The sequence below is a fragment of the Aedes aegypti genome, chromosome 2 (genome assembly GCF_002204515.2).
Source record: "Aedes aegypti strain LVP_AGWG chromosome 2, AaegL5.0 Primary Assembly, whole genome shotgun sequence".
Classification (NCBI taxonomy): Eukaryota; Metazoa; Arthropoda; class Insecta; order Diptera; family Culicidae; genus Aedes; species Aedes aegypti.
The window spans coordinates 225448696-225475323 of NC_035108.1; the positions used below are offsets into that span (position 1 = coordinate 225448696).

Sequence of the window (26628 nt, forward strand, 5' to 3'; positions counted from 1 at the left end):
GACCGAATTTACAATATGTTAAAAATTATATTACATTCACTATGGCGATAACTGGTACATATGTGCACATGAGAACCAAAATACAACCCAATCTTGTGGCTGTTTGTTTACATTGTTTGTCCAATAAAAATGAAAGAGCAAACTATTGTTATTTTACGGGTGACTTCCATGACGACACGGTTCGCTAATACATTATCTTAAAATTTTTCGTTTCATTAATCGGATTCCTCAAACATATATTCGGAACTGTTTGCAAGAGGCGGCTGATGACCTCGTGGTAGATAGGGTCATTTCAGCAATACTTCATTTTTGATTTTTTTTTTTTTTTTAATTGCAGACCTAACAGGCAATTTGCGTTCATTAACAGTTGACTGTTTGTACAAAATATAACCAATTTACTAAAGAAATTAAACGAGAAAAATAGTAAACTAACTAATCCTGCGTTCTCATTTTAAATTTCTACAAGTGCATGAAGTTAAAATAGAAATTGTAGCTTATTACGTGAGATTTATACATTTAATGTTTTGTAGTAGAACAATGTACTTGAATAAAATCAAAGCTATTTCACCTTAAGGTTTGAACATTTTTGGAGACAGAGTCTAACTTTATACATAGTTTTTATGACTTCCATCAATCCACCCATCTATATAATCCACATAAATTACAAAAATACAGGTTTTCATTTAACTTACAATAATAATCCTCAAACTTGTAAATTTGTACTGCAACAAATGTGTACATATTTTTTCGATGCTAGGCTTGAAAACATTTTATGTTTCTAATTTATGGTACAGTAAATTAAAATATAGTTTATATTTACATTACACATTTTTGAAAAGATTGCAAAAATGTTCAACGAATTTGATCGAATAATGTGCTCATTATGGTATCGTAACTGCTGGGAAGATCAATTTGACGACTAGACTCAATTATGCATTACATTAACAAATTTAACGATATGAACAAATGGGCATCCTGATGAGTTTGACGACTTTGATTTTGATAGTCTAATAGAATGTTACTGCAAACACACTAAATATAACACAATTATTCAAATATTATCTTTGTGTTCAAAGTCGCCAGATCAATCAATTAAATGCATATTATACTCATCAGTGTACCCAAACGTAATATAATTGGCAACGCAACACTAGTCATCAAAACCACGTGTACAACCAAACAAACAAAACGAGAAGGAAATACATCATAACACAACGAAACTAGCAGAAAGTATATAACACTACTGCAGAACAAAAAATCAAGTCACTGTAGACAGTTTGTAACCAAAGTAATCAAAATCATCAAAGTCATCGAATTTTGTTTATAATGGTGCGGTTGAATTAGTAATATTTTATTAACTACAATCCAGTGGATGATACTAACAGGATGAAAATAATTTATATCATGATTTTATGGGATGCTAGTATAATGACAAAAGGAACATAAAATGGCTAGATATCAATGAACAAAAATTGTATACCATCATTTTCGCAGAATTGACCTACAGATTGAGCATTTCTGATCAAGATTATTTGCATTTATAAAGCTGCATTGTAGTAGTTTACGGAATAAGTGTCAGAATGATGATTTATACAGCACGAGTCGTATATTTATCCTACGAGGCTTGCCGACTACGATAATTACGACGAGTGCTGTAAAAATCGAGTTCTGCAACGACGGCCAGTGCGCATCGTACCTTCGTGCTGTGCGTACACGAATTCTCTCTGCTCTTGGAAGTTTTCTTAAAAAACTACCTAAAGCAATAAATCAGTACTTTTCAGTGCTACATAAACAGTACTTTTCAGTGCTAAAATTAAAAACGGTACTTTTCAGTGCTACTAAAACAGTACTTTTCAGTACTATTTTTTCTACTATTGATCCCTTTACGATCCTTGTTTGGACCCGTGCCTTCGATTTTTCGTTGGACCCGTTGGCGAAAGCTAGCGGTGGTAATCCTTCTTGGACACCGTCTTGGGAAAAAACCTCTCGAAGGTCACGTCTTTCTCGTTTATTAACTAAACATGGTATCAACAACTAACAAAAGGAAGGGTGAATCTCTGAATTCACTACTTCCTTCCAAAAAAGTGGGTTTTAAAACTGTCACTACACGTGGCAAGAATGGAAGAAAGGACGCTTCCCCGGAATGCGAAGTTTCTTCCAAGGGTGAAATGAATAATTGTATCGAAATGAGCAATCAGTTCGATGCTCTACACAAATTTTCCGAACACCAAATCGAAGCAGCCTCTAGCCCAGGCTCTTTGATTCAAGTGAGGAAGCAAAGAGTGCCGCCTATCGTGGTCAGTTGTTCCGAATTTGGGGGATTTAGGCAGGAGATCTTGAACTCCATTAGGGGAATCAAGGTTTCCTTTCAAATCGCAAAGAAAGGAGACTGTCGCGTTTTGCCGGAAACTCTTAAAGATCGTGAACTTCTTCTCAGACATCTTGAAGAGAAGAAGCACAAATATTTTACTTATGACGACAAAACTGAACGTTTGTTCAAAGTTGTCTTGAAAGGTCTTTCAAGTGACTATAAGTCACCTGAAGAGATCAAAAATGGAATAAATGATTTACTTGGATTTTCCCCAGTCCAAGTAATCATTATGAAAAAGAGAACCCAATCTGGCATTGTTCGGAAAGGGCTTTCTCAAGAATATTATTTAGTTCACTTTAACAAAAAAGAACTAAATAATATTGAAGCTTTAGAAAAAGCAAAACTTATGTTCGATGTCCGTGTGACATGGGAACATTTCCAGAAACCTGGAGGAAATTACCAGAACCCTACTCAGTGCCGTCGGTGCCAAAAGTGGGGTCATGGTACAAAAAACTGTCGCATGGATGCTAAATGCATGATTTGCGGAGGTTCTTCTCACGCTAAGGACGTCTGTCCTGTGAAAGAAGATACCAGAAAGTTTGAATGCGCCAATTGCAAGGGCATAAAGCTAACTTTTGGGAATGCCCATCACGCAAAAGGGTAATTGAGGCTCGTGCCAGGCAGATGAAAGATAATATCCGTTACGATAACGGTCGTTTCCGCAATTTGCCTGGTAGAGTATCGAACAATGCTCATTTTTCAGTTAACGATCGCTTGATCATGAATCATACCCATCAGGAAGATCATAACCATGCTCATTCACAAACTAATTTTAATCCGTCGGGTAGCCGTTCGAATCTTTCAATTTAGAATGTATCTACCCACGGTAAATCCTTTGCAGATATCGTAGCAGGAAATTTGAACTCCTCCCCTGTTCGATCCATGGGTACCCATTCTACTTGTTTCAAATCAAATGGAAAAAACCCTACCGCCACAGGTAATTCCGCTTCTTCGTCTACCGGAAATTCTAATGGGAAATCACATGACATGTCTGCCTCTGATTTTAATTTTCTAACTGAACAATTGAATTTAATGATTGATGCAATGTTCAAAGCCACCACTATGACTGAAGCAGTCCAAGTAGGCGTAAAATTTACAAATCAAATTGTTATTGGATTACGTTTTTCTAATGGATCCAAATAATAATTTAAATATTTTAAATTGGAATGCTCGTTCTCTGAATGGTAAAGAGGACGAGCTGTTTAATTTTCTTACGGTTAATAACGTGCATATAGCAGTTATTACCGAAACGTATTTAAAACCTGGATCTAAACTCAAAAGAGATCCTAACTTTTTTGTTTATCGTAATGATCGACTTGATGGGGCATGTGGGGGAGTTGCAATCATCATTCATAGGCGTATAAAACATCAACTGTTTTCGTCATTTGAAACTAAAGTTTTTGAAACTTTAGGTGTTTGTGTTGAAACACAGTTTGGTAAATATACTTTCATAGCTGCCTATTTGCCTTTTCAATGCTCTGGACAGCAAGTTAATTTGCTCCAAACTGACTTGCGAAAATTGACTCGCAATAAATCAAATTTTTTTGTCATTGGTGACTTTAATGCCAAACATCGGTCATGGAATAATTCTCAAAGTAATTCCAACGGCAGAATTTTATTTGATGAGTGCTCTTCAGGATATTTCTCAATTCAATACCCTGATAGCCCTACATGTTTTTCCATCTACGATTGACTTGGTCTTAACCGACTCTAGTCATCTTTGTAGCCAATTAGTTACTCATGCTGATTTTGATTCTGATCATGTCCCTGTTACATTTCAAATATCCCAAGAAGCGATTCTCCACTTTCAATTATTTACGAGCCGACTGGAATATATATAAAACGTATGTTGACTCTAATCTTGATGTTAACATTTCTTTAGAAACTAAACTTGATATTGACAATGCTCTTGAAACTTTAACAAATTCCATTGTTGAAGCCAGAAGCATTGCAATTCCAAAATGTGAAGTAAAATTTGAATCCGTGATTATAGACGATGATCTTAAACTCTTGATTCATCTTAAAAACGTGAGGAGAAGGCAATTTCAACGCACTCGCGATCCTGCTATGAAAATTATATGGCAGGATTTGCAGAAAGAAATCAAAAAGCGTTTTGCTCAATTAAGAAACAAAAATTTTGAAAATAAAATTTCTCAATTGGACCCTAAGGGCTCTAAGCCCTTTTGGAAATTATCTAAAATCTTGAAAAAACCTCAGAAGCCTATACCGGCATTGAAAGAGGAAAACAAATTATTACTAACTAATTGCGAAAAAGCTCAAAAACTTGCTATGCAGTTTGAAAGTGCGCACAATTTTAATTTAGGACTTACTAGTCCAATTGAAAATGAAGTTACTCAGGAGTTCGAAAATATTCTTAATCAAGAGAACGTTTTCGAAAATGCCTGGGAGACTGATTTGGAAGAAGTGAGAACTATTAATAAAAAATTTAAAAATATGAAAGCTCCTGGCGATGATGGAATTTTCTACATCCTCATCAAGAAACTTCCAGAAAGTAGCTTATCATTTCTAGTTGATATATTTAACAAATGTTTTCAATTAGCATATTTTCCTGACAAATGGAAAAATGCTAAGGTTGTTCCAATTTTAAAACCAGACAAAAATCCTGCAGAAGCTTCTAGCTATCGTCAGATCACTTTGCTTTCCTCCATCAGTAAACTTTTTGAAAAGGTTATTTTGAACAGAATGATGGCCCACATCAACGAAAATTCAATTTTTGCCAATGAACAGTTCGGATTCCGCCATGGACATTCGACCACTCATCAACTTTTACGTGTAACAAATTTGATCCGTTCCAACAAATCTGAAGGCTATTCTACTGGTCTTGCTCTTCTAGACATAGAAAAAGCATTCGACAGTGTTTGGCATGAAGGTTTGATTGTAAAATTAAAAAACTTTAATTTTCCAACATACATTGTTAGAATAATTCAAAGTTATCTGTCAAATCGTACACTTCAGGTTAATTATCAGAACTCCAGATCTGAAAGACTTCCTGTAAGAGCTGGTGTTCCTCAAGGCAGCATTTTGGGACCAATATTATACAATATTTTCACATCTGACTTACCTGAGTTACCTCAGGGATGTCAAAAATCTTTGTTTGCGGATGACACAGGCCTCTCCGCCAAAGGTCGAAGCCTGCGTGTCATCTGTAGTCGATTGCAAAAAAGTTTGGATATTTTTTCTTCATACTTGAAAAAATGGAAGATTTCTCCTAATGCTTCCAAAACTCAACTAATAATTTTCCCACATAAACCAAAAGCTCTTTATTTGAAACCTTCAAGTAGACATGTTGTCACGATGAGAGGGATTCCAATAAATTGGTCAGATGAAGTTAAGTATCTAGGGCTCATGCTTGATAAGAATTTAACTTTCAAAAATCACATTGAGGGCATTCAAGCCAAATGTAATAAATATGTAAAATGTCTTTATCCCCTTATTAACAGAAAATCAAAACTTTGTCTTAAGAATAAGCTTTTGATATTCAAACAAATTTTCAGGCCAGCCATGTTGTATGCTGTACCAATATGGACTAGCTGTTGTAATACCAGGAAGAAAGCTCTGCAGAGAATTCAAAATAAAATTTTGAAAATGATTCTAAAGCTTCCTCCCTGGTATAGTACCAATGAGTTACATAGAATATCCAATGTTGAAACATTGGAACAAATGTCAAATAAAATAATAAATAATTTCAGGCAAAAATCGTTACAATCTTCTATTGCCACGATAAATGCGTTATATGTTTAGGTTAAGTTAGGTTAAGTATATTTAAAGCGTTTTTTTTTTCTCTTATAAGCAGGTGAAATCAACTCACCTGTAAAAAATCTGAACTGCTACGGCAAATGAAATGTTATATGTTGTTAACAAAATGTTAATAAAATCTTAAATTTGTTTTACCAAATTAGGATGATAGTGTTGTCTAATAACACAGAACACCTAGATATAAGAAATGAATGTAATGTTTGGAATGATACTAATAAAGAAATTAAAAAAAAAAAAAGAAAAAAAAGAGTTCTGCAACGAGTTACGTACAACATTTTTTGCAATTTCGTAGAAGACCACTTGAGGGTATCACAAATTATATCGGAATGCATTCACCATTATTTAAAATATATTCACTGAACATGGTTACAAACATAAGCGAATTTACAACTTCCTTCCAAACAGTGGATTTTAAAACTATCACAAAACGTGGCAAAAATGGAAAAAAGCAGTTTCTCCGGAATGTGAGCTTTCTTCTAATGGTGAAATGCTTAATGTTGATAATTGCAGTTCGATGTTTGGAACATCAAATCGAAGCAGTCTCTAGCCCAGGCTTATTAATACAAGTGAAGGAAAAAAAGAGTGCTATAAATTGTGGTCAATTATTCCAAATTTTAAGACAGTTATTCTGAGGATTTAAGCAGGAGATCTTAAACTCCATTAGGAGAATCAAGGTTTCCTTCCAAATCGTAAAGAAAGAGGGCTGTCGCGTTTTGCCGGAAACTCCTGAAGATCGCGAACTTGAATCTTGAAGAGAAGAAGCACACATATTTTACTAATGACGACAAAACTGTGCGTTTGTTCAAGGTCGTCTTAAAAGGTTTCTCAAGTTACTATAAGTCACCTGAAGAGATCAAAAGAAGGAATAAATGATTTACTTGGATTTTCCCCAGTCCAAGTAATCATTATGTTAAAGAAAATCCAATATGGCATCCGTTGGAAAGAATATTATTTAGTTCACTTTAGCAAAAGTGATCTGAATAATATTTAAGCTTAAGAAAATGCAAGACTTATTTTCGATGTCCGTGTGACATGGGAACATTTCCAGAAACATGGAGGAAATGTTCAGAAACCCACTCACTGCCGTCGGTGCTAAAAGTGGGATTATGGTACCAAACATTGTCGCATGGATGATAAATGCCTGATTTGCGAAGGTTCTTTTAAGGACGTCTGTCTTGTAAAGGATGATATCAAAATGTATGCGCCAATTACGGGACAATCATAAGTCTAACTTTCGGGATTGCCCTTCACGCAAACGAATCGTTGAGGCTCTCAGCAGGCAGATGAACGGCAACGTTTTTCGTAGCCGGAATTACCTAGGCAGAATTTCCAACAATGATCATTTTCCAGTTACCGACCACTTGCTTAATAATCATGCCCTTCAGGTAAATTATAATCATGCTCATTCACAAGCTATTTTTTTTTTGCGTCGGGTGGCCTTTTCGAGTCTTTTCAATTTGAATGGAAATACCCGAGAAATATACCAATGTTGTCACATGAAATTTTCAGTTCCTCCCCTTTTCTTACTATGGTTACCCAGTAAACACACCATAGTATATAATAGGATATAAGAGTACAAATGTGGAGGCGATATACGTACATATTGCATGCAGCCTTATGGCGCATGTACGTATATCGCCTCCACATTTGTACTCTTATATCCTATTATATACTATGGTGTGTTTACTGGGTAATCGTTCGAATTGATTCAAATCAAATGGAAATACCCCTGCTTTTGCCGCCGCAGGTAACTTTTATTTGTATCGGAAAATCCCAACTGAATATCACCAGAAACAGTTCCTACTTCTGGTAACATGTCAGTAAATGACTGACTGATCAAATGACTGATGCAATGTTCAAAATTACCACTATGGCTGAAGCAGTTCAAGTAGGTGTGGAATTTACTAATAAAATTGTTATTAAATAACGTTTCTCGAAAATTTCCATTTTTAGCGTTACGTAATAAATGGACGCTGCCTAAAGAGGATGAGCTGTTTAACACTTCAGTAGTCGCGCTGTTGTATTTTGTACAACATAGGTGAAAATACCTCGCTTTACGTACACAAGATCAGCGTGATGCTTCTGGCGGTGGTCAACCGCGCGACGACTGAAAGGTTAATCTTCTAGCAGTTACTAACATACATATAGTAGTTATTACTGAAATTTATTTGAAACTTGGATCCAAACTCATAGAAGATCTGTCCCTGTACTAAGGCGGTTATTCTGGAGCTTTTTTTTTGTCATTGTGAGATTAATTAATTGCCTTTCAAATGAGCCATAGAGAGTTACAATTAGGCTTGCAATCCCAGAGATATGGATAAAACATTTTTGTTTGTTTTCTATAAGATGAACCCAAACTTTTGCACGGGAGTGTATTAATCGCACGCGGAAAAAAACCTCTTCGCGTGTCTCTAAGATCAAATAATGTGTCTCTACTAAATTTGGGGTTGTCAGAAAAGCTCCAGCACGTCACAATTTTTTGCTACACTGCCATGCTACGCATATTTGTCCCGCATATTTGCATAGAACATGGGACTTAGGCGTAGAAGGGCATTACTGTAATGTGTAACACTGCCGTGAATCGCAAGTCAGTCCCATCTGTAAAAAGTAGTCATTGAGAAAATGAGCTGTGAAGTTTCTGAACTCGTTTTTCATACGAATATTCAAAAATTTCTAGAAAATTGGAACATCTTCAAATCTTAATGAAACTTTCACAATTTGCTTATCACTACGATATCTTTCCGAGAAAAATAAAAAGATGATCAAAGGACGCTTCATTTTTGGGTTACACGGTGCGAAAATCTGTGGTGGGACTGATATGCGGTTACTTTTCATGATGGGACAATTTGACTTGGTGTTTTTTCGTAATTTTTCCGAACAAAACATATTAGGGGTATTCACTTAAAGCTGCGGACCGTGCGATTTTGCGTAATTGTAGCGAAGAAATATTTCGAATGAAATAATTCTCTTCTGACTCAGAGCGATGTCAAAAGAAGTTACCCGCAGCAAACTTTTGTCATTTTAACGATTGTTGTTGTTTGAGCTTCAAAATGGAATTGAATAAATGTAAAAACGGAAGGATTTTGTTGCGTTTTGCAGATTTGGCTGCTGTTCATTTATGAGATGAAAAAATGAGTTGCGCAAGATCAAGTGTCTTTAAGTTGTAAAACCATGTTACACAACATTAAAGTGATTAAATGGAAGAAAACCTTGAACCGAATTCTATTAAAAATAAGATTCATATTGTGTTAAGTTGGGTTGCATGAATTGGGTCGGGAATTTATTTGAGAATATCATAGAGAATATAAAGAATTTAACACACTACTCGTTCTTGAAGCGCAAACACCGTCGTCAGATGCATCACTATCTGCTCCCCTGGGGCCACCTCCTACAAAGACCCTTCTAATTATTGACAATATTTAGTTTCCAAAATGCAGATGGGACTGACTTGCGATTCACGGCAGTACAGGTCATCAAAGTTGTATAAAATACTAAGGTTGTTGATATTTGATAGAAATTTAAACTATGATTTATTAAATGTAAATCAATCCACTGAGCATCTAAATAAGTACTTAAACTTTGGTATGAAACATAGTTAGATTGAAGTTTCCTTATGTCATATCGATTTAATCTAATTTTATAACACGCTTGCAGCCTCTATAAAAAATTCATCACTTCCTTTACGTGGCCAAATACAATACTTTCCCAAATTATCAAAAAGTTTCGTTTTAGCTACAAAAATATATATGATTCGTATTCAGCAGTAGGTACCTATATACTGATTTTTGTAAGAAAGTAAGCACTAAAATCAGCTCACAAGCTGATAAACTTGCGAGCAAGTTGACTGAAATTGATAAATAATGCATTTTCAACAATCAATAATATCTCACAAACCAGACGTTCCTATGACATTTACGAAAATGGCAATAGATTTAGCGACTCCGAATTTAGTGAATAGCGGTATTTTGGAGCTTGAGACAAAAAAGATGTTTTTATCAAAATGCTTTACCATGATGGGTTCAAGCACATTGTATCTAGGATGTTTCACATGAACTGTTTTTTTATTATTTTATTCGGCTTCGTTGGAGTACATTTCACAAAAATAAAAGAGGAAAAATTCTTAAACAATCACTATATTTTCTCTTTGCATTACTGCCGTGAATAGCAAGTGAGTCCCATCTGTAAAAAGTAGGCATTGAGAAAATGGGCTGTGAAGTTTCCCAACTCGTTTTTCATACGAATATTAAAAAAAATCCAGAGGATTGGAACATGTTCAAATCTTAATGAAACTTTCACAATTTGCTTTTCATTACGATATCTTTCTGAAAAAAATATAAAGATGGTCAAAACATGGTTCATTTTTGTTTTACACAGTGTGGAAATCTGTAGTGGGACTGATGTGCGGACTCAACTCAATTTTGACGAAAATGCAGATGGGACTGACTTGCGATTCACGGTAGATTAGGCAACATAACGAAATCATATCCAGTGTTGTTAGACTCACACTCAAATCTCAATCAATGCGCAAACTCATTAGAGATCTGCTTCGCAAATCTCACGCTTGAGATTTTGATGCAAAATCACTCAATCAACTCAAACTGTAAAAAATGATTCAGTCGCAAAACCCGTCAAAAACTCGTGAAACTCGAATATTGTTGTTTACGTTAGAAAGGATCACTATAATTTTTCCAGACTAACAAGAAATTATTGCCGTGTGTGAGTAAACTGTGGAAATACGGACAATGATTCAAAAAGGTGAGCCAACTCATCGATGATTTTTTGACTGCTGAGGTGCGTGATTGACAACTCAAGCATGAAAAATCTCAAGCGTGAATTATGAGAAATTGAGTTTTTCCCAACACTGATCATACCTTTGCAGATATTTTCAATTTAAATAAAAATTTTGTGTTCTCAGATTTACTTATTTAAAATCTACATATATTTAGATGAGCAAAATTTGTTTTACTTATACTTGTTTTATCATAAATATAAAAATTTGTCTGGTCAAAATTTTCAAATCGATCACAACTAAAATCGATTGAGCTAAAAATTTGCATTAAAATAAATGATAGTCTGATCAATAATCATATCGCCTTTAATAAATACATTGTTTCATATTTATATTGTACGTAATTTCTGACCTAGGGTAAATTTTGTACAACAAAGTCGCTCAGAAACAAAGCGATTGGTACAAAACTGTTAGAAGAGCTGCTACGAAATGTAAGGCCATCAACAAATATATGGTGAAAAAATCGCTCAAAATGCAAAATCTGCTAAAAGTGACCTGGACTAGTAGAAAAATCAAATTGACTTATGTAGCACCGGTTCCATGGAGGTTCGATAGAAAAGCGAAAAATTATCCCAGATCCTAACTGGTCCCATAATTGCATATTTGTAACAATCGACAAAAGTAGGCATTAAGGAAATGGAGTACCGTAAAACGGGGTAACATTGATCAATGGGGCAACATTGATAGGAATGTCCCTCATAGTGAAAAGCTAGAATAAACATTTGTAGGAGGAAAATTTTCAATGCATGAATGAGGCTTCTGTTTCTTATATTCAAGAGCAAACAAAAGTGAGGGTTTTTGTGAAAATTGAGCTTGGTTTACACGTATTTTTTTCAACTTTTCGAAACAATGATTTTTAGAGGAGTTTTCAAGTCAGCAAAATTCACGAATTACTCTGAAGAACTCAGAATTTCCTTAGGAGATTGTCTACCTTTAGGCGTATTCAACAGTTCAAGGTATTTTTAATTTTAAAATAATTGAAAAATTAAATGATTTGTAAGAATTTGGCTTTCATATTTGGCTCTAGGGGTCATGATTTTAGAAAGTGATTAATGTTACCCCACATAAGCTAAATCTAAAGATCGCATAAAACATTTTTTAAAACATGCTTAAACTGCTGAAAAACAAAATAGAATTTATAATCACGAGCTATGAGCCTCAACTTGTTTTAAAAAATATAAAACTGACAACATGTATATTTAAAATTGAAGTTTTTGATAAATAATGCCACTACCCCAAATATACCATTACCCCGAATGCTATTCCCTCGAATGTAAAATTACCTTGAATGACATTCCCCTTTTATTTCGGAATTCGGGGTAATGGGTCATTCTTGGATATGGAATTCGGGGTGATGGCATTCGGAGGAATGGCATTCGTGATAATGGGGTAGAATCATCTTGCGACTGCAATCTGAGGCCCAAGTACAATATTAGTGTTTCTGTTATTCGGTTACAATTATCAATGTGACAAAACAACTTGGTATTTTTTTCGAATCGAAAATATTTATGATTTGATGACTTTCCACAGTATTAACTCAAAATTGTCATAAATGTCAAATGTGACAAATATGCAGTTATTGGCAGTGGTCCCATTATATAATTTAGTTCCCACATGACGTTTCCATAGTTCTTAATAAATGGTCAACCATATGATTCAATAGAACCATCAAATTCATTAAAATTAATAGAACTTTGTAACCACTTTATCGTTTTTGCAAGATAAACTTGTTTTGCCTTTCTTTTCTGTTCAATTGTACGAATATTGATGGTATACATTAGTTGTCCATGAAACAAAAATTCTAATGAAATAACAATAGGAATAGCCCCTTAATGTAAATTACTGTTTCAAAAACATAGCGAATTAATTACAGCTTTATGAATTATTTTATTGCCTTGAAAATTTCCGTAAACATAATCAATGGTGCCAACCATTGATTCATATTTATTTCTCCTCAACATCATGCTTATTTAATCGTAATTTTCCAGGCATATTAATTCATTTAAAGTAAACATTCATAGCAAAACAGGAGAAGGATAAATAAATATAACTTACCTTGTTGGGATTTGGTGGCCCTTCAGATGCTCTCACCGGTTCCTCTGACAAGAATGGTTCAGGAATGGGCAATCGTTGTTCCTGCACACTTGCAAGCCTAAAAAATTCAAATCGATTAATGCAAAATCATCATTCTATTCTACTCTAGTATGCTGTACTGGTATGCTGTTCCGGTCAAAAAAAGAAAAAACATCTTCTCCAGAACTGGTAAAAAAATCTCTGCAGAGGGCATTAGAGTTGAGAATAAACGTCTTTTTCTTCTCTACGTATTGCCTGCTTCTATTACCCTTTTTTGTAATTATTTCAAATTTCCACATGATTTACAGTGAAACCTCCATGAGTAGATATTTTATGAGGATTGTAAAGCGGCTTGAAACTAATAGCTTGTGATAAAAGCTAAATATATAGCCGGAACTTTAACAAAGAGTGCTATGATGGAAATTATCTTTAAGTCTAGTCTATAATATCGACAAAGTTTTTTGGCTGTGGTCTCCAGCACCCACATTTGTAAACCAGGAATAAATCTATTGTTCATAGCCATGTGCGTTAGACTATTGGCCACCTCCATTTGAATTCGCAGTAAAAATCAAAAAATATCAGCAAAAATCTCTTTAAATATTAAATATACATACCTTTTAAGTGTAACTAACGTGCCTGTTAACTTCTTACACCTCCTCAATGCTGACTCCAATCGCTCCGGTTCTTCCTTCAGGAAATTTTCTTCTCGGCAAATTCTTTCCATATCGATAGTGAGGAATGTACGCAGATCTTGTTGTAACCTGGGAAATCGCAACTTCAATTCTGCGACAGTTTTACTAAAATGAATAAGAAACGAGAAAAAATTGTGTTAACCTCAGGAATGTGGGACATCTTTCTATTTCATTCAATTATGACGAGATTAGTTCACGGTGTAAAAAATAAACACGTTCTATTCAATGGATTGATCTTCTGACTCAATTCAAAACATTAATCACCATAATTTGAAGAGCTTGGATTAGCTTTACTACCTCTAGCACTAGATTCTGAAGGGAAAAGACGTTGTTTTTTAGCATGTTGTAGAAACTCACAATCCAACGAGGCTTGCTGAGTTGGATAATTACGACGAGTGTTGTAAAAATCGAGTTCTGCACGAGTTGCGTACTAGTAGATTACGAAACAAGTAGCAGAATGATGATTTTTACAGCACGAGTCGTAAATTTATCCTACGAGGCTTGCCGAGTAGGATAATTATGACGAGTGCTGTAAAAATCGAGTTCTGCAACGAGTTACGTACAACATTTTTTGCAATTTCGTAGAAGACCACTTGAGGGTATCAGAAATAAAATGGGAATGCATTCACCATTATTTTACAATTTCTGAAAAATGGTTGTGTAATGATTCATTACGCAACTCAAAACAATTGCGTAATGAAATAGCGTTGTGTAATGAATCATTACAGCACTGGTTTCAGTTCCATAATGACTATTCCCGCACTACATACTTCAGTGCAGGAAAGTAGGCCGTTTCATGACAGATTGGCGTGATGAAAATCAGCCTATTACGATGAGAAACTGCAGAAAATATTTTTTGCAATTTCATGAAAGGTTGACTGTATTATCTGAATTGGTATTTAAGGTGAAGAGGAATCGAAGCCAAAGTTCAAATTTTCACGAGCACGGATCTGGAGAACCAAACATCCGTTTGAGCTGAAAACCTAAACGATTGGTCACCACCAGCTACTGACCAATCGATTGATTGTTCAGCTTAAATGGATTTTTGGTTCTCCAGATCCGTGCTCTTGAAAATTTGAACTTTGGCTTCGATTCATCTTCTCCTTAAACTGATTATATCCTTCCTGACGTAAACCGTATCAAAAGCAAAAATCATCATTTTATTGTTAAAAAAAAAAACAATTTTTAGCAGAAGAAAATCAAAGCATGGCAGAATTTTTTGAGCATAAGCATTGATGACCGTACAATTCGTAGTTGCTACTCCGTGATTGACCAAAATATTCGAAGTTGCACAAGGAACCAAGAGATTTAGCTTGGGAGTAGTTTTCCATCTTCAATGTACACTTTCGAAGACTCCAAACATTAGAAAGTTAATAACGGCATTACGATCATTGAGGAAGGTAAGGAATGTTAGTTTGACATCCATTGTTACTAGAGACCGAGATCACCTCTGCATCTTTATGGTATTATGAAAAGGAGTTTTGTTAGTGCGGAGGGATCATAGCAATATCGGGGGTTTTCATGTTAATGTATTGTTCATATTTCGATAAATCAATTCATTTCAGTAACATTCCCACAGTTGTGATGATAAAAATACGTTTCATAGTATATTGTACTTTTAAAAACAAGCATTAAACGAGCTCACCAAATTAATCATCCATCCTTGGCTGAGCAACTGTAAGCTACTTTTATTAGCATGTCCATTTCACAAATGCAAACTATCACTCCGGCCCAAACCTGAACTCGATTGCACTCAGAGCGCGAGCAAACTAAAACGAGAAAAAAAACTTCGGCATTTTTCTGCTTGGGCTTCAACGAAGCACTGCGCAGCAGAACGCGTGCGGTACAAAGTGACTTATTTCAGTTATAGACACTTTTTTGAAAAACTCCGCCAGCCGAATCTAATAATTCGCGGAGACAATAAAATCGTGACAGATCAATTTTCAACACATCCGTTCGCACCAATTCGGAACATGGTAGAATCTTTTTAAGAAAAATTGTAAAAGGGTATATCAAGGCTAGACAAATTTTGGTTACGTAAACCGGTGCAAATTAATTATTATTTTAATACTTTTTGTTATATTCTTCTTCTTTTTGATGTTACGTCTCAACTGGAGTAGAGCCTATTTCTCAGCTTAATTACCTTATAAGCACTTCCACAATTATTGAACATAGAGTTACTCTATATATTTCTGCCAATGGATTTGAAATTTTCAGGCAAAAGCACTATGGATGCAATACTTACAGAGTAAATTTATCATTTTAACAAATACAAATGAGTGAAAGGCTTGGTGTAGAGTGAAAACAGTTAGTGTTTCAATTACAGTGTAGTACCATCGAAAGAATCTTTACAAAATTATAATCAGAGCAGCGACTTATTTAGAGATCAAATATGTTTGAAAACAAAGGACAATTGTCATGGTTGAATGGTCAAAGCGGCTTTTCTGAAAAGCAGCTCCAGGTATTATTTATTGAACCATTCCTAATTCCTTTCCCTACTGTTCATAAAAAAAGCGCTTTGCAATAAAATGTGACGCATAGTTAACTTTCGCCAAATCACTGCAATACAATTTATTTGAAAATCACTTGATCACTGATCCATAATATGTCACAATTTTATCCATGATATTAAAATTCATCCAAAATAGTATTTTGAGAAACTAATAGATTGTTTTTATTTTTATGCAATTCTGAGTAAATATTACACCAAAAATAGTTTACTGAACAAAGCTTCAATTTGAAGCAATACGATTCGTGCGTTTCTAATTAAAGTTTATTTTTTCTACAAACTTAAAGATTATTCACGAGCTTGGCAATTAAATATGCTGATCCATAACTGAGGGGACATGAAATATGACACATAGAGAAGCTCCACAATACTGTGCCTGTCCGTCGTGAAGTTTTGGGAAATTAAGCAACAATCAACAAAAAATCCACTTTTCAAGATGTGTGGAAATAACACACAGTGTGTTATCGGGGATGAACTTGCCTACGGCAGAAAATCCCTAAATAAAAAAAGAAAAGAAAAGCACACAGTGTTGGCCCAGGACAGCCCGATTTTGTATTACTTTTTTTCATTATGTAAGCGCATCGTGTTTTGATGACGCCTGCCAAAATTGTTGTTGAATATCAAACTGACAATTTTGTTATTTCCAATCCAAAATTTATCTAATCTAATCTAATCTAAGTGCTTGCACAGCCAGTATTGAAAAGCATCCTGGAAATACTGGAAATAATTCCTGTATTTTCTTGTCGACATTAATGTTTGCAGCATATGGGTAATATGTTACAAATATTAAAATGGCCAGGCCTACTGTGCAGACTTGGGTTTGAAGATAATTAAAAAAATCACGACCATCAGATTATTCACGAATGATTAACATGATGAGCGAAAAATTTTCAATTTTACAAGAGAAGAAACGGGGACAACCGTACCAACCGTTTCATTTAGAGGGAAAATGTAAAATTGTTGGAAGTGGCGTAGCTAAAATAATTAATGCACACTCCATTGCTGTTTGGACTTCTTTCCTTGGGATGGGACACAGGTATTTCTTCCGTATGCCCTGGCCATGAAGCCTTGGCTTAAGCGCCTTTACTCGCTCTCTGAAACGAAAAGAAAAGTAAATCTGATCCCTCTTTCATTTATGCGATATAGGATAAATGTATGTAAAATCCCAAATTTACAATGTTGAATGAAAAGAATAAATTGGAAACTTCTCACCAAAGTTGCAGCTCATCATGTATCCACAAGCGACAGCAGTAGCACTATTCAGCAGCAAATTGATATCAGAATATTGACATATTCTAGTAGGGTTTTCTAGCAAACACAATTTTAAATTTTCACAAAACGAACACTATCCCCTCGTCTTACTCATTAATCACAGCAACCCACCACATTTATATAAAGAAGCAATCCTCCAAATGTCAACCAACACACCATCACCTTGGTAGCACATGAGGTACCCGATCATTCGCAGGATTTTTCCACCCTCCGGTCGGCAGCGGGAAACCTTTTCGATTCCCAATGCTTTTAACGAAAAGCGACTAATTGTATCTTTTATCTAAAGAATTCTCCTAATATCACTATTTCCCGTTTGAACTTAACATTAAACTGGAAAGATATTCCGAGCTACAACACACGCGACAACCATCACTTGAGAATGCATTTTCAACTCGACGTTTCATCAATTATATCAAATATAATAAAGTATGGCCACTTGCAATGGTAAAACACTGAAATTCACGAGGAAACTTCCGGGAATTAAATAACCATCAGCCGACATTCGGCTGACCACGAAACGCGATCTTATTTTCAATCCAAAATTTATTGTTCCAAACTCATCGCTTTGTTGGAAACTAATTAGTTTGGTAGGCTGTTTCAATGTAAAATCTTTATGTTGTTATAACATTTATTATAGTCGTTTCAAACTAAATGTTTAGTTAATTTCTACAAACTACTGGTTTACTTTTACTTATATTTAGGTAGTTTGTTCCTCCGATTAATTATTATTTTCAAAATAGAATAATGAGTTGTATCAAACAAAACAATACATCGAATCAAGCTAAAATTTTATTGGAACCAAAAACAACTAAAATTTTAGTTTGTGATGAACCAACTTTATATGTTGTTTCTGCGATCTTTGTGATCGGTCAGCTCAGTATTATCCTCTATAATTCCAGACATCTTTATTTTTGCGAAGCGCTTTAGTTTGTTTTCAGCGAAACTCTTTAATTCATGGAGGTAACTTCATTATTTATTTTTCATTGCATCACATTCAACCAGTAAGTTTTTTTAAAGATCCAGGTAAAATCTTCGCTGTCAAATTAAGGTGAAAAATCATATAGCGAAGAACAAGGTGTGGCTGCGGTTTCTCCCATTTTATTTTTTAACTCCTGTGGTAAGACAGATTTTCTATCACTTATTTAGATGTGCTGTTTAAAAATATAATGAAATCTCATTTCAAGATGGAGAACATTAACAAAACTAGGCCAAAAACATCTCTGCCGGCGCGCAAATAACATCGGCCTACGGTATATAGCAAGACATCAGATATTTATAATCATGATTATTTGGTAAATTATGTATGTTATGAAACCTTCAATAAATAATAATGCATGAAATAATGGTTCAGTCAATAATAATAATTGAAATGTAAGAAACAACATTAGCACCATAATCAAAACCAAAAACTTGGTAGAATCAACAAATGTATTTGTTTATTTTGAATTGATTCTTGTTAAAATCAAACCACTTTTCTTAGTTTGAATCAACCTAAATTATTGTTTGTTTCAAGAACTGTCAAATAAAACAACATTTTTTTTGGATTGTTTTAAAGCTGGGTTTGTTGAATTTACCTAAAAAATCGTGAAAAATCTTAGCCTGTTGTAGCCAACGCACTTTATTGATTTGGACCATAATTTTGTTTGTGAAACTTTCAAACCAACTCACTGTCGGAGTACAATGATTTATCCCTTTCCATTTGTTAGCCTATATTATCCGCACACCCCTCACTCATTGAACCAACAGACAATCATTATTACAACAAAGTCTGCCGCGTATTATAAACGTGTTTTTACCGCTGCTAATAAAAGTTAATTTCCTAATCGTAGTTTTTTCCTCGCGAGTTAAGTGATTCGATTCCAAATCCGATTTCCTTTGTCCGCTGGTGCTTGGCTGTGTCCGCCGCGTATTCGCTACTCTGCTCGTCGTCGAGTTCTTCCGGGAAGACCTGTCGTTCCGGAGTCGAATACTCCAACAGGTTATGGGCCCCAGGGAGTAGCCCCAGTGCGATCGCATAAGGAAGATTTGAGGTTAAGTGTTTCCCCTCCCGGAGGAGGAAGAAATCGCGAGAAGTTGCTGCGCCCGTGAACGTGGCGAGAGCGAAGTTTGATTAGTGTGTGTGATAGCGGGGAGAAAAGCAGAACGGAAAAAGTTGACGTTCACTGCGAAGAGTGAAGAAGCCGTTTCGTTTTCCGTTGTGTTCCGGGCAAACAACGCTCGAAGAAAAGTGAGAAGAGAAGTACCGAGTCATCACAGCTCACGCAGCTCGTAGTTGTTTTGTTTACGTTCGTTCGGTCACCGGTTAGTGCGCGAAGTGAACGATGGTTGACGCGAGATTTGCTGTGCCAAAGTTAAATGGGCAAAACTGGCAGACGTGGAAAATACGTCTAGAAATGTTGCTCAGCCGTGAAGATCTTTGGTATACAGTGAAAGATCCAGTCCCGACGGAAGAAGAAGACCGCGATGAAGAGTGGTGTAGTGATGACAGAAAAGCGAAATCAACGATTGTTTTGCTGCTGGAAGATAGCCAGCTTCCTCTCGTTAAAAACAAAAAGTACGCGCGTGACGTTTTCGAAGCTTTGGCGAACTATCACCAGAAAACAAGTCGTTCGGTTCGGGTGTCGCTATTGAAGCGATTGTGTGCGATAAATTTAGTGGAAAACGGCGATCTTGAACAGCATCTCAGTGAGATTGACGAGCTGTTTGATCGTCTGGATGCCGCCGGCACGAAGCTGGATGCCGACACGAAGATTTGTATGCTTTTACGCAGTCTTCCCCCGTCGTTCGATGGGATTGTTTCCGTGCTCGACAGCAGGGCAGACGACGAGATTTCGATGGACATCGTCAAGGCGCGCTTGATGGATGAGTTTCAGCGTCGTCGGGAGCGAGACGGCCCTCCGACGAAACCCGAAAAGGCGATGCGGTCCCAGATGAGTCGCACGAAAGATCGTCAAGGAAAGGAAACCCGAACGTGTCATTATTGTAAGCAACCCGGCCACCTTTCGTCGCAACTGCCGGAAGTATATCGCTTCCCAAAGAGAGGAGGCAACGAAGAAGGATAACGTGAAAGCGAAATCCGCCCACAACGAGGCGAAAAGTGTTGCGTTTACCGTCGGTAGTGATTTTTCGTCGTGGATAATCGACAGCGGAGCCAGCGCTCACATGACCTCCGATGAGTCGTTCTTTTCGTCGCTGAAGAAGTGTGAAGGTGGATGGATTACCCTCGCCGATGGAGAACGCACCCGGATCTTCGGTCAAGGAAGTGGTGTGTTGTATGGGGTCGACGACGAGGAGAACACAGTGAAGATAGAAATGAGTGAAGTGCAATACGTGCCCGGACTGGCATCAAGTTTGATTTCCGTGAGCCAGTTGGCACAGAAAGGCTTGAGTGTGGCATTTGGTAAAGATGACTGTAAGATTTCCAACCGGAGTGGTGAAGTAGTGGCAACCGGTAGCCGACGTAGCGGATTGTACCATCTGCGTCAGGGAGCGACTTCGTTGGCCGCTACTGTTGGTCAGCATTCGGAAAACTGTCGACACCAGTGGCATCGTCGTCTAGGCCACCGCGATTGGGCGGCGGTGGAGCGCCTGGTGAAAGACGATCTGGCGACCGGAATGAAGGTAAGCAAATGCAATTTGCAAATCGTTTGTGAATGTTGTGCTGAAGGGAAATCGGCCCGTGCTCCGTTTCCGCCGGTTGAAGAGCGAAAGTCTAGCCAAGTGCTGGACATTATCCACACCGATCTGTGTGGCCCCATGAAGGAAACGACTCCAAGTGGCAATCGGTACGTGATGCATCTGATTGATGATCACAGCCGGTTTACTGTGACGTATTTGCTTAAAAGCAAATCAGAAGCTGCGGGAAATATTAAAGATTTTGTGCGATGGGTGGAGAACATATTCGGACGAAAGCCCCGGGTCATCCGCTCTGACGGCGGCGGCGAATTCGATAACGCCGAGTTGCGATGTTTCTATAAGAAGGAGGGGATCGTGCCGCAATATACCACTCCGTATTCGCCGCAATCTAACGGAGTCGCGGAGCGGAAAAACCGCTCAATCACCGAGATGGCAACGTGCATGTTGCTAGATGCCGGTCTTGAAAAGCGATTTTGGGGAGAGGCCGTGCTGACAGCTACCTACCTCCAGAACCGACTACCGTCGAGGTCCATCCAGCGCACCCCATACGAGCTGTGGTGGGGACGAAAACCGGACCTAAGCCACGTAAGAGTGTTCGGGAGTGAAGCCTTCGTACATGTACCGTCGGTGAAGCGATCGAAAATGGAGAGTAAAGCTCGAAAGTTGACTCTGGTTGGGTACTCTATGGAGCACAAGGGGTACCGATTCGTCGATCGTGCCACCAACCAGATCACAGTGAGCCGAGATGTGCGATTCATCGAGCTCGGCAATGGTTCGTCTTCGGTGGAGTTCCCGGTTGTTCCTGAGGAGGAGGAGGAGCGCGTCGCCGGAGAGAAGAAGATCCTGCCGTTGAAGGGAAACGGTGAAGAATCAGTGGGTGTGAAAGCACCAAAAAGTGTCCGAAGAGATCGAAATGTACCGAATGACAATGACAGTGATCGAAGTATGTACGAGTCGCTAAGCGACGATGAAGAACTGAGAGACAATGAAGTGCGACGACCTGTAAGGAAGAACCGTGGTGTTGTGCCTCAGCATTTGAACGATTTTGTGCTGGACATTGCAGCAGGAAGTGCGGAATGCGTGCAAGAAGAACCGAACAGTGTGGAAGAAGCAAAACAGATTAAAGTGTGGCGGAATGCGATGGCCGACGAACTCGAGTCGCATCGCCGAAACCAAACCTGGGAACTGGTATTACCACCGAAAGGACGCAAAGTGATCGGTTCAAAGTGGGTTTTTAAGGTGAAGAAAAACGAGTTGGGACAAGTTGTGAAGTGTAAAGCCCGCATTGTGGCGCAAGGTTACGCGCAGAAGTATGGAATTGATTTTGATCAAGTGTACGCTCCGGTAACTCAGCACGCAACATTCCGCACGTTCCTCGCTGTGGCCGCAAAGAAGGGACTTGCCGTTAAACACCTTGATGTTAAGACGGCCTATTTGAACGCGGAACTTGAAGAAGAGGTTTTTATGAGGCAACCACCGGGTTATGCAGTATCGGGTCAGGAGGAGTTTGTCTGCAGGCTAAAACGCAGCATTTACGGGCTGCGCCAGTCAGCCAGATGCTGGAACATAAAGCTGCAGGATGTTCTCGGCCGGCTTGGTTTCCAACAGTCAACCGCAGACCAGTGTCTGTTCATCAAAAAGGTACGTGGTAAAACTGTATTTCTGTTGGTATACGTTGACGATATGCTCGTCGCGTCGGCTGATGAAGGGGAAATCAAGCGTGTAGTTGATGCTCTCAACGGAGAATTCGAGCTAACTTGCTTGGGAGACGTGAGTCACTTCCTAGGCATGGAGGTGAAGCGCGAAGAAGGAGCTTTCAAGCTACGTTTGCTGGCATATATTGATCAGCTGATCGACCGATTCGGGATGGGACAGGCCAAACTGGCGAAGTCCCCTATGGACCCTGAGTATGCCAAGACCGTAGATAACAGCGATGAGCTTCAGAACCCTACGCAGTACAGAAGCTTAGTAGGTGGACTTCTCTACCTTTCCGTATGTGCCCGACCGGACATCGCTGCCAGCGCAGCTATACTAGGACGCAAGTTTTCCAAGCCCACAGAATGTGACTGGACGGCAGCCAAACGTGTACTGCGCTACCTCCGCGGAACGAAGGAGTACTATCTACATCTGAGAGCAGGTTCCGGTAGTGCATTGACTGGCTACAGTGACTCGGACTGGGCAGATGATGTAGAGACACGCCGATCAACGTCAGGGTTTGTCTTCAAATACGGAGATGGAGCGATCGTTTGGGCTAGCAGACGTCAGACGTGCGTGACACTCAGCTCCATGGAAGCCGAGTATGTTGCGCTCTGTGAAGCAAGCCAGGATGCCATCTGGCTGAGACATCTTCTGCGCGATCTTGATGAGGAACAGAAGAAGCCAACGATCCTGAGAGAGGACAATCAGAGTTGTATAACTTTTGTGAAGACAGGGCGGTCAAGTCGAAAGTCGAAGCACATCGACACGAAGGAGCGCTTCGTGGAGGAGCTCTGCAACAGTGGACAGTTAACCCTGGAGTACTGCCCGACCGATATTATGGCTGCTGATGTCCTCACAAAGCCGCTTGGACCGACTAAGCTCGAGCGATTCCGTGATATGCTCGGGGTTGCAATGTAAAGTGACTGAACATTGAGGAGGAGTGTCGGAGTACAATGATTTATCCCTTTCCATTTGTTAGCCTATATTATCCGCACACCCCTCACTCATTGAACCAACAGACAATCATTATTACAACAAAGTCTGCCGCGTATTATAAACGTGTTTTTACCGCTGCTAATAAAAGTTAATTTCCTAATCGTAGTTTTTTCCTCGCGAGTTAAGTGATTCGATTCCAAATCCGATTTCCTTTGTCCGCTGGTGCTTGGCTGTGTCCGCCGCGTATTCGCTACTCTGCTCGTCGTCGAGTTCTTCCGGGAAGACCTGTCGTTCCGGAGTCGAATACTCCAACACTCACAACTCGCTGATCTCTAGTTAGGGCGCCTTACCCTCATGCCACGAGAGGACTCATGAACGCAGAAGTTAACCTGAATTCGATTTCAGCTCAATAATCACGTGGTCCTTTTTCGCAAAGTGCACCTCTTTCCGAATAATTAGATGCCCATCCAAAAACAACGCTTTCTATGTATATCCAATGCCTAGCCCGGTCGTTTGAGTCGTTTGGTCTGAAATCGGAATCAGGTTAACTTCTGCGTCCATGAGTCCTCTCGTGGTGTAGGGGTAACGTGCCCTAACTAGAGATCAGGGAGTCGTGAGTTCGATTCTTACCGAGAAGACGTGTAACTTTTTCGCAAAACTTCATATCAGTTTGTCCATTTAATACAATTGAAAAGTATATACATTACATATTAGTTTTTCGGTAGTTGTCAAACTTTGAAAATATTTGACTCTAGTTTTAACCGAATTTTCGCACTATGCCATTCCAATGTGCGGTTTTCAGTGACAGTTGGTGAAAGGTTCAACATGACTTTTTTGAGCTCGCAGGAGTTTGTTTTCGAAGCAACTTGGCCCATATGTGGTCACAATATACGTCATATACTGCCGTGAATCGCAAGTCAGTCCTATCTGTAAAAAGTAGGCATTGAGAAAATGGGCTGTGAAGTTTCCAAAATCGTTTTGAATACGAATATTAAAAAAATCCAGAGGATTAGAATATGTTCAAATCTTAATAAAACTTTCGCATTTCACTTTTCACTACGATATCGTTCCGAGAAAAATATAAAGGTAATCAATACACAATTCATTTCTTTGCTACACGGTGCGGAAATCTGTAGTGGGACTGATATGCGATTGCTTTTCATTATGGGACAATTTGACTTGCTGTTGTTTTCTATTTTTTCCGAACAAATCTTAATATCTAATTAGTGCAGCTGAAAGAGCATTGGGAGATATGTTGAAAACTGAATTCAACTCAATTTTGACGAAAATGCAGATGAGACTGACTTGCGGTTCACGGCAGTATAGAAGTGTTTTTTTTACAATGTTTTAGACAACCATTCATAGAGGTGCCCAAGTAGTTCTTTACTGTATATGATCACTTTGATTGATACATTAAACTTACCTCGCCCTACTGAGAACAAGAGCCATGTCTTCAACTGCCGTCATATTAACACGAGTGCGACGATTGATAACTTCTCCTCGTAAACCCTCAACCGATGATTCCAAATCACTCAAATCCTTTTCTAATCGTATTACTTCTTGTTTGTAAATTTCCTCCTCTCTAGTCATTTTCGTCTGCAAAGAATGTAAATTTGATTATTGGTATAAATAATTAAAAAATACAAATAAACTGCAACTCTCAGACATTTCAACAATAATAAATTATTAAGTATTGCAAGCTATACCAAAAAGCAAAAATATCATGTTCATAATAAATATATGTATACATCAAAGGATTTCTGAGGGAAATAAAAGTTACAGAGATTTGTAGATTGAAGGCCATTTTCATGAGATATTTTTTTTTTTTTTTTTTTTTTTTTTTTTTTTTTTTTTTTTTTTTTTTTTTTTTTTTTTTTTTTTTTTTTTTTTTTTGTCTGACAGCTTAACTTGTCAAGGCTGAACCCTCGGTCTGGCTTTTGCCAAGTTTCCCCTCTACCCTCTACTCTAGTCGAAATGGTTTTGAATAATTTGTCATTCAAGTGCTATTCTGATTACTACTGTCTTTTACGTAAGATTAGAGTCTTAAATGTCAATTGTCGTCAAGTTTTAACAAAATTAGGCTGTTTAGTAGTAGTTCTAGTTAATTTTATTTTTTGTTGTTAAAAGTATTTATTGGTCATTACGTTCATATATCCTTAACGAAAAAAGTCGCTTTCCTTGTCTGTTCAACAATTTCTCGAAACTAGCAAGTGTACCTTAATGATCGATCTCAGCGTCTTACTTTCCATAGTCATTTTATAGTGAATATTGAAGAGTAAAGTTACCTTAGGCTTCTATTACAGTCTCCTACAAGATTCACTTTTCGGTGGCAAATGCAATGCTTCACAACGCCTACTTTATACTTGTAAATTTTGCGAAAATGAAGCTGGAATTATATTATTTATACCGCTGTTACAAAAGAGGTATTTCTTATTATGGCAATGTAAAAACCATATTAAAATAAGATTGTCGCCACTTATTTCTACTCAGTGAATCTACTAGTCATTTTCCTAAGAGTTCCTATGTATTCCCTACGTCGTATATGATAACGATGTATCTAACTAGCTAATAGTAAGAGTGGCTACGGATCATTCTGGTTAGCAAAAGGCAAACTGAACGTCACCAATAGTATTAATGTCCACTTCGAATAGATTAATTATTTGAAATGGGCATCAATTCTATCAATGACGCAGAATGTCCGTTGGATCACATCCGAGATATTATTGCGTCTATGCCATATGAATTATGACGCGGCTTTAAGCAAAAAGTGCCAAAATGTGATACCACCACTAGGGTCAGTGTTCCCTTAGTGGACAGTCCCCTATAGTCGCACTAGTGGCTTTTTACGGCCGTTTTGCTATGAATCTTTTCAAAA

General features: G+C 37.7%; 1 protein-coding gene across 14 annotated transcripts in view; it reads right to left on the bottom strand.

The window, feature by feature from the left end:
• LOC5574827 (coiled-coil domain-containing protein AGAP005037) overlaps positions 1–26628 on the bottom strand; it is a 302411-nt gene that overhangs the window by 44596 nt on the left and 231187 nt on the right. For all 14 annotated transcript variants that reach the window (XM_021844163.1, XM_021844162.1, XM_021844160.1 and 11 more), the window contains 3 exons: positions 25177–25349; positions 13625–13807; positions 12993–13089 (listed from right to left, as the gene is read on the bottom strand). In XM_021844163.1, coding sequence (XP_021699855.1) covers positions 12993–13089; positions 13625–13807; positions 25177–25349 — 453 coding nt within the window. The remainder of the gene's footprint in view (positions 1–12992; positions 13090–13624; positions 13808–25176; positions 25350–26628) is intronic.